Here is a 15,199-nt window from a genome sequence, read left to right as displayed (position 1 = left end):
AGCATCTGTTGACACCTGACTCCAAACACCTCCGTACAGGAACAGATCCAGCAGAATGCTACTTAAACACTTGACTGGTTCGCTGGTAACCAGTTGGTCTGAAACTCTGCATGGATATGTGATATTCATAAGCAACAAAAGCTGCAGAGCTCCTGTATCACGGCTCTGTTTCTACACAGCACGCCACTCAGTCCATCATGTTTCTATTACAGCCGCGGGGCTTCAGGGAAACCAATAGTTGACTAAAACACAGAGCGCTCTCTGTGCTTCAGAGCGTAATTACCATTCAAGAGACTTGGGTTTGTCTTAAGTGCCCCCTTCAATCCACATGACATGTAAAAGTGTGTTTCTCTCAGAGACAGGTGGCCTCTTATAATCCATTTAGTTTGTGTCCCAGCATCAAATTAAATTGCACCTCCAGACTTCCACTGGTGTTTTCCATATATTGGCGTAACGGTACATTAACTGTAATTTGCAGACTGCAAACTGAATCCTCGGAAGTTGAGTAACTTGTTTTTCTATTCCTCTCCATGATTTGAATTAATGTTTGAGAGTATATCGTTTCAGCGTTGACATCACTGTGTGCAATGGTCAAATATCAGGATGTGCAACGTCAAGTTAAACACGCCATCATACAAGAAAACCTTGCACCGTTTTCATTTTCCCCAGTGTTTCCAATTAGTTACCTACGAGCTAGGTAATTAGGTAAACCCGCCACAGTTTCCTAATGAACTGGAAATATTTTTACAGTTCTAAATGGGTGAGGTCCAGAGGATCCCTTCATGGTCCTCACCAGGCACATTTCCTCCATAGCGGGGACCGTGACCAGCTCTGGGTCGGCTTGGAAAGGTTTATAGTGCCCAGAGATGGAGAGCAGACAGTCCTCAGTGTGTCCTCTGTGGACCTGTCACAATAATCACAATATCAAGCTCAGCTAAATAATTCAGGTCATGTCCATAACTCTTGCATATCGACTGTTTAGAGCGCGTTTATACTATTTCATCTCTTTAAGGTCACCTCATCTGCACATGTATTGTCCAGAGGTGGACAGATTTTCTGGCCTCGAACAGAAAGCATTTTTGGCAAAACCATAATACCTATCATTGATCTGACTTCACCTCGAGCGTCCCGAGTTCTTCCTGAACGTCTACATATGGTTTTTTTTAAGAAAAATGAAAAAATAGCTTTGTTAGAGCGATCTAAAAAAACTGTTACATCTCCCTTTTTCTCTCCGTTTTTAATATGGAAGCCAATGAGGCTATTGGTGGTGTTGGTGGATCATCTGTGCGTCCTACGCCCAAACTATAACTCTGACAGCTTTACCAGAGGATTGTGAGGGAGAAGACTAATTTTCCTACGTTTCTATGTATAAATTATTTCTGTAGAGTGGAATTTGCGGCCTGGAGCGCAGTTTTCAAATTTATTTTTTGACAGTTTTTTCTCTCCCTCTACACTCGCGATGATGTCACACACTGTGACACGAACATTCCGTGCAATACACACCCATTATAATCTCAGAATTTCTCCTAAAATGATCATGGTCATTGAACAGGGATTGATAAAAAACTATATGACCTATCGAAACGTGGATTAATACACCGATACACAAGACTTGTGTCTACTGTTTAAAGTTTAAATGGAGTCTCTAGGTGAAATCATGCCGGAGAAGTAGACGTTTAAAAATCTCCAATTATTGTTCTTTTCCGCTCATTTTTTGTTGGCCGTCCCATTCACTTCAATGCAAAATTTTGGGCAGTTTTTCGCGACGTAAATCGCCCCGAGCACTGGTCCCTACAGATATTGCTGTATGGGACCAGTGCTCGGTGCGATTGCCCCGAGGCCCTAAAAAATATATATCATAATGCCAGTTTTTTAACTACGCCGTGCAGCAGCCCTACTAGAGGACCAGATGAGCTCCTTGCTGTTGTAGATTATTGGTTCCTCAGATTAACATGAAAGCTGAGAGTTATCTGTTGAAGTGGAGAGTGAAGAGCTCCTCTGCTCTCTGTCTGTCAGCAGCTCAAGTTTGTGTTAACTGATGTTTGATGTTTGGGGGTCAGACGACCAGGGGGGACGCCACCGTGATGTCATCACACCAAAGAACACTGTGGTGATGCTGAAAGACGAGAAGGCCTTCAAATAAACAAAAAGTGTCCTTCATCCTACGTCCTAGTCTTGATTCAGAGACATTTTTTTATTTTATTTTTTTATTGCATTTTCCAACATAGACAAAAACAACAAACAACACACTGTGGCCACAGAAAACAAATATCCAATTACTTATTACGTAATACAGACAATACAATGAAAATGCTCTGTCCCATTACAATTGACAGTGATGTAGCAAATACACATCTGCAAAAAAAAAGTGAAGAGTCCTTAAAAATAAAAAATAAAAAAAACAATTTTTCCAAAAATCTCAATTTCCATTTTGAGAGAAAGCTATTTTTTTTTTGATAATTAAAAATAATAAGTAAATTAATGTCCTTCCTTATAACCCAAAAACATCAGTTAACCAGTTTCCCTCATTGCCATCTATCATCCCTTTTAATACAATAGTTGTGAGTTGTTTACCAGCATATTTAAAGACCCAGATCTTTAAAAAATCATCCATTTTACATTTAAATCTGTGTGTTAGATTCCATTGGTATTAGGTCAAATATGATTCAGAGACATCTTATAAGATGGGAAGAAGATTGTGTTCTTTGTTTAAGTCCTGTACTGGTTCCTAAGATGACTTGCCTCCAGTGTAATCACACTTATCAGACAGAAATTGCACTGAAATTTCAAGTTCACCCCGGTCCCTAAATGGTGGAATCATTATAAAGCCATTTAACTATTACGCTGAGCCCCTGGAGACCAATACCCCCATATGAACTCCTCCGTTTTCAGCAGCTCAAAGCTGGATCTTACAGTCTTTAACTGGACATTTCTGGAATGTGTTAGTGAAAGTCTCTGGCCACAAAGCCTCATCAGTCTGCTGGGGGAGACAAAACACGGCTGCTGTCTTTAATCTTGAAGTTGCTGTAACTGCTTCAGTGTTCCAGCTCTGATCTCTGATGATGAGGAACCATTAGACAGAATACTGTACACCAGCTATTCTCAACCTTGGGGTCGGGACCCCAACTGGGGTCGCCAGATGATTTCTGGGGGTCGCCAAATCATTTTGGAAGTCAGCTCTGTCTCCACTGTGTTAAAGTGTTCATGTGTTAATGTGTTTTAGTCTTTTTGGTCACTTAATGTATATTTTTTGGTCATTTTGTGTGTTTTTTTTGTTCATTTTGTGTGTTTTCTGGTCATTTTGTGTCTTTTTTTGGTGTCTTTTTTTGATCATTTTGTGACTTTTTTGGTCATTTTGTTTCTTTTTTTGTCATTTTGTGTCTTTTTTAGTCATTTTGTGTCTTTTTTTGTAATTTTGTTTCTTTTTTGGGTCATTTTGTGTATTTTTTGGTCATTTTGTGTCTTTTCTGGTCATTATGTGTCTTTTTTTGATCATTTTGTGGTCAATTTGTGACTTTTTTGGTCATTTTGTTTGTTTTTTTTGGTCATATGTGTCTTTTTATTCATTTTGTGTCTTTTTTTTGTAATTTTGGGGTTTTTTTGGGTCATTTTGTGTCTGTTCTGGTCATTTTGTGTCTTTTTTGGATCATTTTGTGGTCAAGTTGTGTCTTTTTTGGCCATTTTGTTTCTTTTTTGGGTGATCTGAACTGTGCGTGTGAGATTGTGTTCAGTGAGCGGGGGTCACGGACAACATGCATGTTAAATTGGGGGTCGCGACTCAAAAAGGTTGGGAACTACTGCTGTACACAGACGTTGGCTATTCATTCATCTTGTCCTTTTCCTCCCACACAGTTCAAATACTTGAAGAATCTGCTGCTGGTGCACGGAGCCTGGAACTACAACCGTGTAGCCAAGTGTATCCTGTACTGCTTCTACAAGAACATCGTCCTCTACATCATCGAGGTGAGTCTGTCCCACAGCAGCTAAAAAGAAAAGTCTCAGGCTCCGTTCACACGAGGACGGTCTGAACAGAAGACGCAAAAGTGGCGTCTCGTCTTCACTTTTTATTCCTCGTTTGGACGAGCGTTTTCAGGAGGAAATCTGCTGCATACGGTGACGCAAAAGTGTGTGAAATGTGATTGTATGCAGCCAGGCGGCATCACTTAAAGCCATAAGAGCATCTTTGGGCATGCAGAAGTTTTCACGCCACACATTTTCATCAGCTACTCCTTCCACAAAGTTCTCCTCCATCACTAGATCTCCCAGGTCTCCTCCAAAGCCGTCTGGCTGTTTTTGGTAATTTAGTGTCTTTTATGTTCAATTTGTGTCTTTTTTTTTTCAGTTTGTGTCTTTTTGTGGTCAATTTTGTCTTTCTTTGGCAATTTTGCATCTTTTTTGGTTATTTTGCATCTTTTTTGGTCAATTTCCGTCTTTTTTTTGTCAATTTGTGTCTTTTTTGGTAATTTTGTGGTCAATTTTTGTCTTTCTTTGGCAATTTTGCTTTTTTTTCAGTTATTTCGCATCTTTTTGGGTTATTTTGCATGTTTTTTGGTCAATTTGTGTCTATTTTTGTCATTTTGTGTCTTTTTTGGTTATTTTGCGTCTTTTTGTGTCTTTGGCCATTTTGTGCCTTTTTTTTGGCCATTACTCCTCCTTCCACAAAGTTCTCCTCCATCACTAGATCTCCCAGGTCTCGTTCACAGCCGTCTGGCTCCTCCCACCAATCGCTGCATCCAGAATGTGATGGAGGTAATTCCAGATCCTTCTCTGTTCACTAATACTATCTGTACATATCCTGGACATTTGGTGGAAAGACTCCTGTAAGTTTATTAGAGCTGCCAGAGCAGCTTGAAGGTCCCACCATGGAAATAATCCCACGTTTCTTTATTTCCTGTCCTGGAGCATGTATGTGACGTAAACACATACGTGACGTGAGCAGATCAGATCAGAGTTTTGTGTCTTGTCAGTGTAGACGACACGCTACGGAGGAGAGGATTACACTTTTACACTTTGGAGGGTGGTTTCACATTTTTGCGTCTTTAAGCCCCAAAAACGCCGTCACCGTCTAAACGAAAGGCACTTCACATAAAATATTTTGTCGTTTTTACCCGCGAGCGTCCTGGTGTAAACTGGGCCTGAGAGTCTAAGACTCTGAGAGTCCTACAGTGAACCACATCTGAATGAAAAGCTTTGAGATTTTTCCACGAGACACGATTAGGTGTAAAGGGAAAGATTCCTTCTTAGAGTTTCCATGTTTGTGTTTCTGTTGACTGGCCCTTCACATTACCTGCCAGTTGGTGCTGCTCAGTCTGACATACCGAGACAGAATATACACACACACACACACACACACACACACACACACATTCTTGTACTTGTATCTTTGTGAGGACCCTCATTGGAACAGTGAATTCCCTTGCAAGGTTATAATAGTTCTGGATTTGTCATTAGTTTCAGTTTTAATTTTGTTGTGAATGTTTGTTTTCAAATTCAGTTAGTTTTAATGAGTTTTTAGAGTGAGTTTTAGTTTAGTTTTTATTAGTTTTAGTTTGTTGTAATGGGGTATTTGTTGGGTGGGAGATTAAAAGAGGTCACAGTAAATTTTGCCTTTATTTCCTTTGTCTGATCCATCTTCATTATGTATGAAAAAGTTGACAAAGATGAAAACGAAGGACATTTTCACTATAATTTCAGTTAGTTTTGTAACCACAAAATACAGTTTCAGTTAATTATCATTATCATGTGACCTTTAACCCTTAAAACAAAGTCTGAAATCTCAAAAAGAAACCTTTAAAGAAGAGAGGACCGGCCGAAATGTCCTCACTTTGCAAAAATGTCCTCACTCTGTTGGTTAAAAACGTGTTCTGGTCCTCACTATGTAGGAAAAACAAGAACACACACACACACACACACACACACACACACTCAGTAATGAAGGGAAACTACAGCTAATTAACTGGAAGTCTGCCTCTCAGGATCTCTTGCCAGTCGTTGGATCCTGTGAATATTAATCCACACAGTCAATGCACCTCGTTTCTTTCTCTGCCTGGAATAACATTATTATTAGGATATTCATTTCACACTGTGTTGACCACAGATACAAACAGACAGATACAAACATAACAATGGACACCCTAAAAAATATATTCTAAAAAAATGAATTCTTATTTACAACTGTGGAGAAGAGCCAGAAGTCGACTAGAGCTGTCAGGAAATCTGCACCAGCACCTCAGCTGACCTTCTTTTCTCAGTCTTTATAATTAAAACGTTGACAAAAATACATTTTCTTCATAGCTTTAGAGCAGTAGTTCTCAACCTTTTTGAGTCGCGACCCCCAATTTAACATGCATGTTGTCCGCGACCCCCGCTCACTGAACAGAATCTCACACGCACAGTTCAGATCACCCAAAAAAGAAACAAAACAAGACTCAAAATGACCACAAAAGACACAAAATGACCAAAAAGACACAAAATTACCCCAAAAAGACACAAAATGACCCAAAAAAGAAACAAAATGACCAAGAAGACACAAAATGACAAAAAAAGACTCAAAATGACCAAAAAAGACACAAAATTACCCCAAAAAGACACAAAATTACCCCAAAAAGACACAAAATGACCCAAAAAAGAAACAAAATTACCAAAAAAAGACATTAAATGACCAAAAAGACTAAAACACATGAACGCTCTAACACAGTGGAGACAGAGCTGACTTCCAAAATGATTTGGCGACCCCCAGAAATCATCTCACGACCCCAATTGGGGTCCCGACCCCAAGGTTGAGAATAGCTGCTTTAGAGGACATAGTCCTAAATCTGGTGATGTAAGAACCTATGAACATCAGGACTTTGTTAATGGGTTTTCCTAAACGCTACAGAGGCAGATCAGCTACCTTCAGAAATTCAGCTTAACGTTGGTTGACACCATCCATTAAATGGAAAAAATGAAGAAGTGCACTTGTCAGTCAGTCTGACAGCACAGATGGTGGAAACGGTTGGTTGGTTTCAAAGATAAGAGAAAAATAGATCAGAAACCAACTGGTTAATAACAGAATGTAAATGATATTGTTAATTAGGCAATAACTTATCATCTGCAGCAGGTTGCCTCCAGTCTCTGGTTGCTAACTTGTGTCATCTTGTCGTATTTTATTGAGTTTGTCAAATGATATCAATCAGATGGAATCACAAAAAAAAAAAGTTCTCAAGCATTCTAATGTTTTGGATCTGTCGATTGAACCTTTCGAGCTTGCAGAAAGTGTCTGTTTTTTGTAAAATTTTTTGCTTTTTTGTTTCGTTTTTTATTTATTCATCTATTAATATTTAAATTGTTTTTTTTTTATTGCTTGCATGTTCGAAATAAAGACAATCAATCAATCAATCAATCAGCTCAATATGAGAATTCTGTGAATTACACAGGATGTCATTAACCCATTGAAGCCTGACAAGCGGATACGTTGTTTTGTAGTATTTGTATAAGCTCTCAAATACTTTTTGAATTTCATTTCTATCTGCTACAGAGGCTGAAAAATCTATTATTTAGTAGAAGCGTTGACACTTCCGTAGAATTTCCAGAAAAACTTCAGGTTTTAGGGGCTGATTTTAAAATCGCCCAGAGGTTTTACAGGCGTTTTAGGCCTCAATGGGTTAAAACAAAACACAGTAGAAAAAAGTACATAAGATAAAAACATGAATAACTATAGAAAGATTAATATGATTCAATTTAAAGGCAGAAAAAACAAACTGCATTAGATCAGTAGTTCTCAACCTTTTTGAGTCGCGACCCCCAATTTAACATGCATGTTGTCCGCGACCCCCGCTCACTGAACACAATCTCACACACACAGTTCAGATCACCCAAAATAGAAGCAAAATGACCAAAAAAAGGAAACAAAATTACCAAAAAAGACACAAAATTACCAAAAAAGACACAAAATCACCAAAAAACGACACAAAATCACCAAAAAACGGCACAAAATGACTAAAAACAGACACAAAATGACTAAAAAAAGACACAAAATGACCAAAGAAAGGAAACAAAATGACCAAAAAAGACACAAATTGACCACAAAATGATCAAAAAAAGACACAAAAGGACCAAAAAAGACACAAATTGACCAAAAAAACACACAAAATGACCAAAAAAAAGACATTAAGTGACCAAAAAGACAAACACATGAACACTTTAACACAGTGGAGACAGAGCTGACTTCCAAAATGATTTGGTGACCCCCAGAAATCATCTCGCGACCCCAATTGGGGTCCCGACCCCAAGGTTGAGAATAGCTGCATTAGATGAATGCTTGGCTAAATACGTCTTCAACTGATAGACATTGAGTTTTTGATCAGTCCTGTGATTATTACTGCTTCTCTCAGCTCCCTGCCTCCACTCTCCCTGCAGAGTATCTCTGTCTGATGGTTAGGAGGGTTCACATATATGGTTCTGCTGGTGCGTGCGGTAGGTTTGATGGCGTTTGACAGATTCCAGAGCTGCTACTGATTGCAGGTTCAGAGCTCCGACCAGAATGAGCAGACAGGTTAAGTGCTTCCTATCAGCAGCAGCTTCATCTCTGGAAGTGCTCCGGTGTTTTGATCTACCGACCGTGCACTTGTCTGACAGAAGCAGCAGCTCCGGGTTTTTATCTCTTTAACCCTTAATATATATAGGACACTCATTGAAATACTTGCAAATTCCAGATTTCAACCCTAGAGAATATTGGAGGATATTACATACAGACAGAATGTATAAATGTGAAAAAAGTTGCTTTTTTTTCTCGTAAATCTGTGACTTGGTTTTGCATGTTGCCAGAAATTAGCCCTTTATCAGGCGAAGAACTATATTTGGTAACTTCAGTGGATATCAAAATGGGGTCGAGAAAAAAGTTGCAAATTTACTAGATTAAAGTGGCAAATCTACAAGAAAAAAAGTTGTAGATTTAAGAGATTTAAAGTGGTGAATCTGCGAGAAAAAAAGTTGCTTTTTTCCCCACATCTTTCTCGTAAAGCTGTGACTTTTTTGCGCAGATTTGCCACTTTAAATCTCTTAAATCTGCAACTTTTTTTCTTGTAGATCTGCCACTTTAATATAGGAAATTTGCAACTTTGTTCTCGAAATATGTTTATTTTTTATTTTGGATATCCGCTGAAGTTACCAAATACGGTTCTTCGCCCGATAAAGGGTTAAGAAGTCTAAATCCGAAGTCAGTACAGTTGTTGTTTTTGTCCTACGCTAGATATCAGGATTGCTGTAGAATATGTAATATATTCAACCTGAAGCCTTATCCTTATACAAATAAACTAAGTCAATGTAAATGCCAGTGCATCTCTGCAGTAGTTTTATTATCTTTTATTGTATTAATTACGTAGAAACTTTGGCTTTGGCTTTACCAAACTGAATTAATTTTTAAAAATAAAAACAAGACAGGCAAGGACATACATGAAGAAAAGAACAAAATTTAAAAAAATACTCTCTCATTTAAAGAAAGTCAGCCCCTAGCCCACTCTCCTCTTATGCAAGGTTATTATAGTTAACGAAAACTAACGAAATAACAAAAACTAGAATTGAAAAAACATTTTCGTTAACTGAAATAAAAATAAAAACGAGAGTTTTTAAAAAAAACGATAACTAACTGAAACTGTATTGCGTGGTTACAAAACTAACTAAAACTAACTAAAATTATAGTGGAAATGTACCTAGTTTTTGTTTTTGTCAACTTTTTTCATTCATAATTCAGTGTTTCTATTTGAACATGCAACACATGGTGAATATGTTTACTGAGACTGGGATGTTTACACTAGAACCAAAATACAAAACAGTTAATAACCTTATTGGGGCTGAGATGATAAACCAAAGGAAATAAAGGAAACATTTATTATGACCTCTTTGAATCTGGCACCCAACACATACCCATTACAAAAAAACTAGGTAACACTTTACAATAACCATCATTTATAAATGGTAAACAGATAGTTTATTAATGTTTAATCATCATTTATAAACCGTATATAGGCCATTTAGAATGGTAAATACATAATTTATTAATGTTTATCTAACTATATCGTTTATAAATTGCAAATAGATGGTTTATTAATGTAAGTTTATAGTGACTTTACAATTAACAAACAATTAAATTATAATTAATAGTTTATCAATAGTTTTAGTTGCACTCATTATAACAGTTTTAACACCATATTTAGTATGTTAATGATGTTGAAATGATTCATATACCTTTAAGAAATTGGTTGAAAACATTTAACAATTAAATATGTGTAGCACTTTTTAAATGGTTAATAATTGGTTTATAAACCATCTATAAACATTACTTAGTTGGTTATTGTAAAGTATTACCAAAAACAAAAACTAACACTAAAACTAATAAAAACTAAACTAAAACTAAGCATTTTCAAAAACTAAAAACTAAACTAAAACTAGAAAACTCACTCTAAAAACTGACTAAAACTAACTGAATTTAAAAACAAAAATTTCATTCATAAAACTAATGAAAAATCCAAAACTATTATAACCTTGCTCTTATGCTGCTGGAGGCCCAGCAGCCACAGAAACAGTGATTTACTCACTTTGTGCTGTGGAAAGGGACAATCTTTAGAGTGCTATGCAGGGGTTAAAGAAGGACCAGCCACATGTTTTTAAAACATCATCACAACATAACCTGTCATTGAAATATGAGCAGTTTAAAATTATCTTTTGTTCATCCTCTTTCTGCGACACTTGACCTCTGACCTCATTCTGCTTTATGCAGCATGGAGAATCAGGAGACTAGCTTTAACATTCCAGCATGTCTGCTTCTGGCTCCTCTGACCTGAAGAGAAAGTCTCTTTCCAGCTTTAATAACTGAACTTACAGGAACTGCAACTGTTTGATCACGCTGCCCTTTCCCAGATATGGTAAAATACTGAGAACAGATCCAAAATAAAATTCAATTTGTGGCTAATTGAATTTTCCCTCTACAGAAACATGACAGGACATGCGTGCCTGAATGTTGAATTTCTTTCATTCTTGTGCCTGTTTTTAACCACGTTAAGAGTTTACTGTTTAATTTAAAAGAGGTGGATCAGTTTCTAATGTTTATATGACATACATTCAAGATCTGCAACAACTACTAGACTAATTGATTAGTTGATCAACAGAAAATTATATTTTTGATAATCAATTAATTGTTAATTTTTCATACAAAAATGAGGTTTTCAGTCTCTCAAAGATGTAAAAGTCTGCTTTTCCCTGTTTTGTATCTTTAGATTGAACATTTTTCACTGGCAAAACAACCTTTATCGACATTATCAGACTTTGAGTAACTGAGATGACATATTTCACTATTTTCTGCCTGATTTTCTTGATTAATTGAGAAAATTATTATTTTACACTACTGGTCAAAAGTTTTAGAACACACCAACTTTTCCAGAATTTAATTGAAAATGATGCAGTTTAATGTCTCAGTGTACTCTGAAATGAATGCACATTTGCAACATTTAAAATTCTTTATTGAGCATGATAGTGTTTTGAAAGTAAAAAAAATCACATTTTATGTTGGACTAAAGGACTAAAAAAAGACACAAAATGACTAAAAAAAGACACAAAATGACCAAAAAAAGACACAAAATGACTAAAAAAAGACACAAAATGACTAAAAAAAGACACAAAATGACCAAAAAAAGACACAAAATGACTTACAAAGACATGAAAAGAATTCAAAAATGGACAAAATAGCCCAAGACTCCATAGAGTTAAGTTGTTAACCCATTTCTTGTTCCCTGAAAAAGGCCTACTTGTATAATTCTGAAATGTACATTATTTTCCAGTTTTGGTTAAGCTTACCTTTTTTTATTTACCTCTGGCAGTTCACCACTTACCTTTGGACCCTTTCAAGCTGTTCATTTGACTTGAACTGCTTGAATTTCAATAAAAAACTGGAAAAATTGGGGTGTTCTAAAACTTTTGACCGGTAGTGTAACTTCTTGCCCTTTATTTGAGCCCTAACTGAACCTGTATCACATCTAAACCTGTTCAAAATCTCTCCACATTGCATATTAATCTTTTTTGTGTGTGTCCCTTTGAAACATACCAGGTCCCTTTTCAAAGCCGGTCTTATAGCAGAACATCTATAGTTCTGTCTGCAGGGCGAGCTTCTTTCTCACCTTTTGTTGCTTTCTGAAAACATAACTCCCCCCTCCCCCCCGCGTGCTACGCTCCTTCAGGGGATTCCAGTAGATAATAGAACATTTCTTGACTTTTAGGCTGCTTCTATATTTCAAATGTCCCTGTTTTGTAAGAGGCTGACATCTAACACACAGCGACCCCGGGGTACGGGTAAAAAGCTGCGTTTGTTGCACTAATAGGTTTACTTTTGTGCTGGCATGTTTTTCCCGTCGACTCCCAGGCCTCTACCTTTGCACGGAGAGAATCAAAGATGTTGACGGGAATTTTGGCTTTTTTGTTCCCAGCACCTTTTGTCTGGTACAGTGTGTGATAGGATGTGAATACTCTGTGTTTAAGCCTCTTTTCGTCTCCCTGGCTCTTTTTAAGAGACATAGAGTAGGAGGGGGAAGGATTCTACGGCTATTGTGGAAGACGTGAATGTGAGTCTGAGGCTTCTTGGAACAGTTGTACAATCCTTCAGGATTTTCTCTGACTCTCTGAGGGTTAATTGTGAGTCAGAATGTGAGGCTCTGGATGATTGACTGACAGCTGGAGCTGCTTCACAGCGTTTCTTTTGGCTTTCCTCGTGCTGTTGATTATAGTTTGCATTCCTTTTCCTAATCAGTTCAACAACAGTTCAACCGCTTCAAACATGACTGTCTATTTAATTGAAAAAGGAGGTTATAATAACATAATAAAGTATTTTTGCAGCCCAGTGCTTGATGAACTTTTAACAGAATTCATAGCTTTCATTCATACTTTATTACAAATTACACCATTAACTAAAGACCAGTGAAAAGAATTGACCACATTCAAGCTAAGAGACCTTTTTAAAGGAAGCCATAGCAACTTCTTTCAAACGGCCGATCCAGCTGGCCACTCATGTTTGATTGACACATTGCCAGGGTGCTACAGAGGGGGCTGATGGACAAGTGGCATTTATGAGGCAATTACATGAAAGCTCATTGAGCGTAGTTAGAGACGGCTCAGAGCTGAACAGCAAAGCTCGCCGACCAATCGCACGCTGAATGAAAGCAGCGAGGCCGAGCTGGCTTTGTAACACAGCTTGTGTTTGTAGCTCCACATATTTGCAGCATATTTATCAGCTCCTTCTTTATGTCCCACTTCATTCTTCACTTTGCTTTGTGCATGAATTCCATTAGCAACTCTGCGCTACGAAGCTTAAGAGTATCAGGACTCACATTGTTGGGGACAAATGTCAGAATCAATGATTTTTGATTCGCTGATGAATATGCAAGAAGTCTTCTTATCGGCTCGCTGCTGCCCAATCCCCCTTTTCTCCACTCCTGCTTCCCTCCATTACTGTTTTTCATGATGTGCAGTCGGGGAGAGAGGCCAGCCACACCCCTCCGCTGAGTGGCACTCAATGAGCAGAAGAAAGGGGGAAGGAAAATCCTGCCTGGTACTTCCCCTAATGAGCAAATCAATGCATCTGTCCCTCAAGAGATGGGAGAGGGAGAAAGAGAGAGGAGCTATTGGGACCCCGAGGACCAGGCCAAAACACTCACACAGAGCCAGTTACCACATGAGATGAATAGGAGCCTTTTTTAACTTAGCACAACAATATATCCGCTCAGAGCCTCTCATTGGGCCGAGCTGTAATTAATTCAGCAGTTTGACCTGCTCGCTAGCCTCTCGTTACCGTAGCTTGAGCCACGCTAATGGTTCAACCTGCCTCATGGCTCAGCAAAGGCATCTGAATTTATTTAGCCAAGATCCAAAAGCAGCTCAAACTATTCTCCTCCTGCCAGCAGATGTACTGTACACCTCCTGATTCTCATGGTTAAAGAGCCTCATCGGAGGGTTAACGTCCCACGTGAATCTGAGAAACGGGCCCCCTCTTATAAAAGAAACAACATCATGGTAGAGTGCACCTGATGGAGAGGAGGCTGGGGTCTGTGATGGGTGGGTGTGGCAGAGAGAGGGGGGGTGAGGGCATAAACAGGCCTGGTCTATAGGCTCCCCACCCCCACCTCACTGAGGGAATGAGTCGTGGGGGGGGGGGTGGACACACATTTGTTTTCATGCATATGCTTACAGCATTAAATGAGAAGCACCAGCAGCAGAGTGGTGTTGGTGGTGTAGAGGGAGCAGCGGGCGGGCGGGGCTCTCTTTGTCCCAATCTGAGAATTTGTAGCAGTTCATGCCTTCATAATGAAGTTAAATGAAGCGAGGAAATGCTTGGTTGGCCGTGGCCAAAACACAGAACCCCTGATGTTCCCTCAGCAGATCTGGCATCAGCAAGAGCCGCGAAGTGTCAAACTCTCCATCACTGTCAGTTTTCAGATTGCACAAGTCATTTTCTCCAGGATACCTCAGAAAAATCAGATTGACAACAATTTAAAAGAATTATTATGTGCAATTTTTCCTATTAGATGCTGTATTTCAACGTCTCTACTTGCACGCAAATGTAATTCATATAAAATACCTAAATACCTGGCTGCTGTCCTGATCTTAGAGGCATTGTTTAGTTCACATGCACTACTGGTCAAAAGTTTTAGAACACACCAACTTTTCCAGAATTTAATTGAAAATGATGCAGTTTAATGTCTCAGTGTACTCTGAAATTAATGCACATTTGCAACATTTAAAATTCTTTATTAAGCATGATAGTGTTTTGAAAGTAAAAAAAAGATTCAAAATCACATTTTATGTTGGACTAAAGGACTAAAAAAAAGACACAAAATGACCAAAAAAAGACACAAAATGACAAAAAAAAGACACCAAAAGACACAAAATGACTTAAAAAAGACACAAAATGACCAAAAAAAGACACAAAATGACTTATAAAGACATGAAAAGAATTCAAAAATGGACAAAATAGCCCAAGACTCCATAGAGTTAAGTTGTTAACCCATTTCTTGTTCCCTGAAAAAGGCCTACTTGTATAATTCTGAAATGTACATTATTTTCCAGTTTTGGTTAAGCTTACCTTTTTTTATTTACCTCTGGCAGTTCACCACTTACCTTTGGACCCTTTCAAGCTGTTCATTTGACTTGAACTGCTGGAATTTAAATAAAAAACTGG

The 15,199-nt window shown here is 38.1% G+C and overlaps 1 protein-coding gene across 2 annotated transcripts in view; it reads left to right on the top strand.

Moving 5' to 3' along the window:
- Positions 1-15,199, top strand: part of atp8a1 (ATPase phospholipid transporting 8A1) — a 223,204-nt gene that overhangs the window by 160,973 nt on the left and 47,032 nt on the right. For both annotated transcript variants that reach the window (XM_059345862.1, XM_059345863.1), the window contains one exon: positions 3,853-3,963. In XM_059345862.1, coding sequence (XP_059201845.1) covers positions 3,853-3,963 — 111 coding nt within the window. The remainder of the gene's footprint in view (positions 1-3,852; positions 3,964-15,199) is intronic.

This window comes from Centropristis striata, chromosome 12 (assembly GCF_030273125.1).
Source record: "Centropristis striata isolate RG_2023a ecotype Rhode Island chromosome 12, C.striata_1.0, whole genome shotgun sequence".
Taxonomy (NCBI): Eukaryota; Metazoa; Chordata; class Actinopteri; order Perciformes; family Serranidae; genus Centropristis; species Centropristis striata.
Note: the sequence above shows the minus strand (reverse complement) of the source record. Positions and strands in the feature narration are given on the sequence as shown.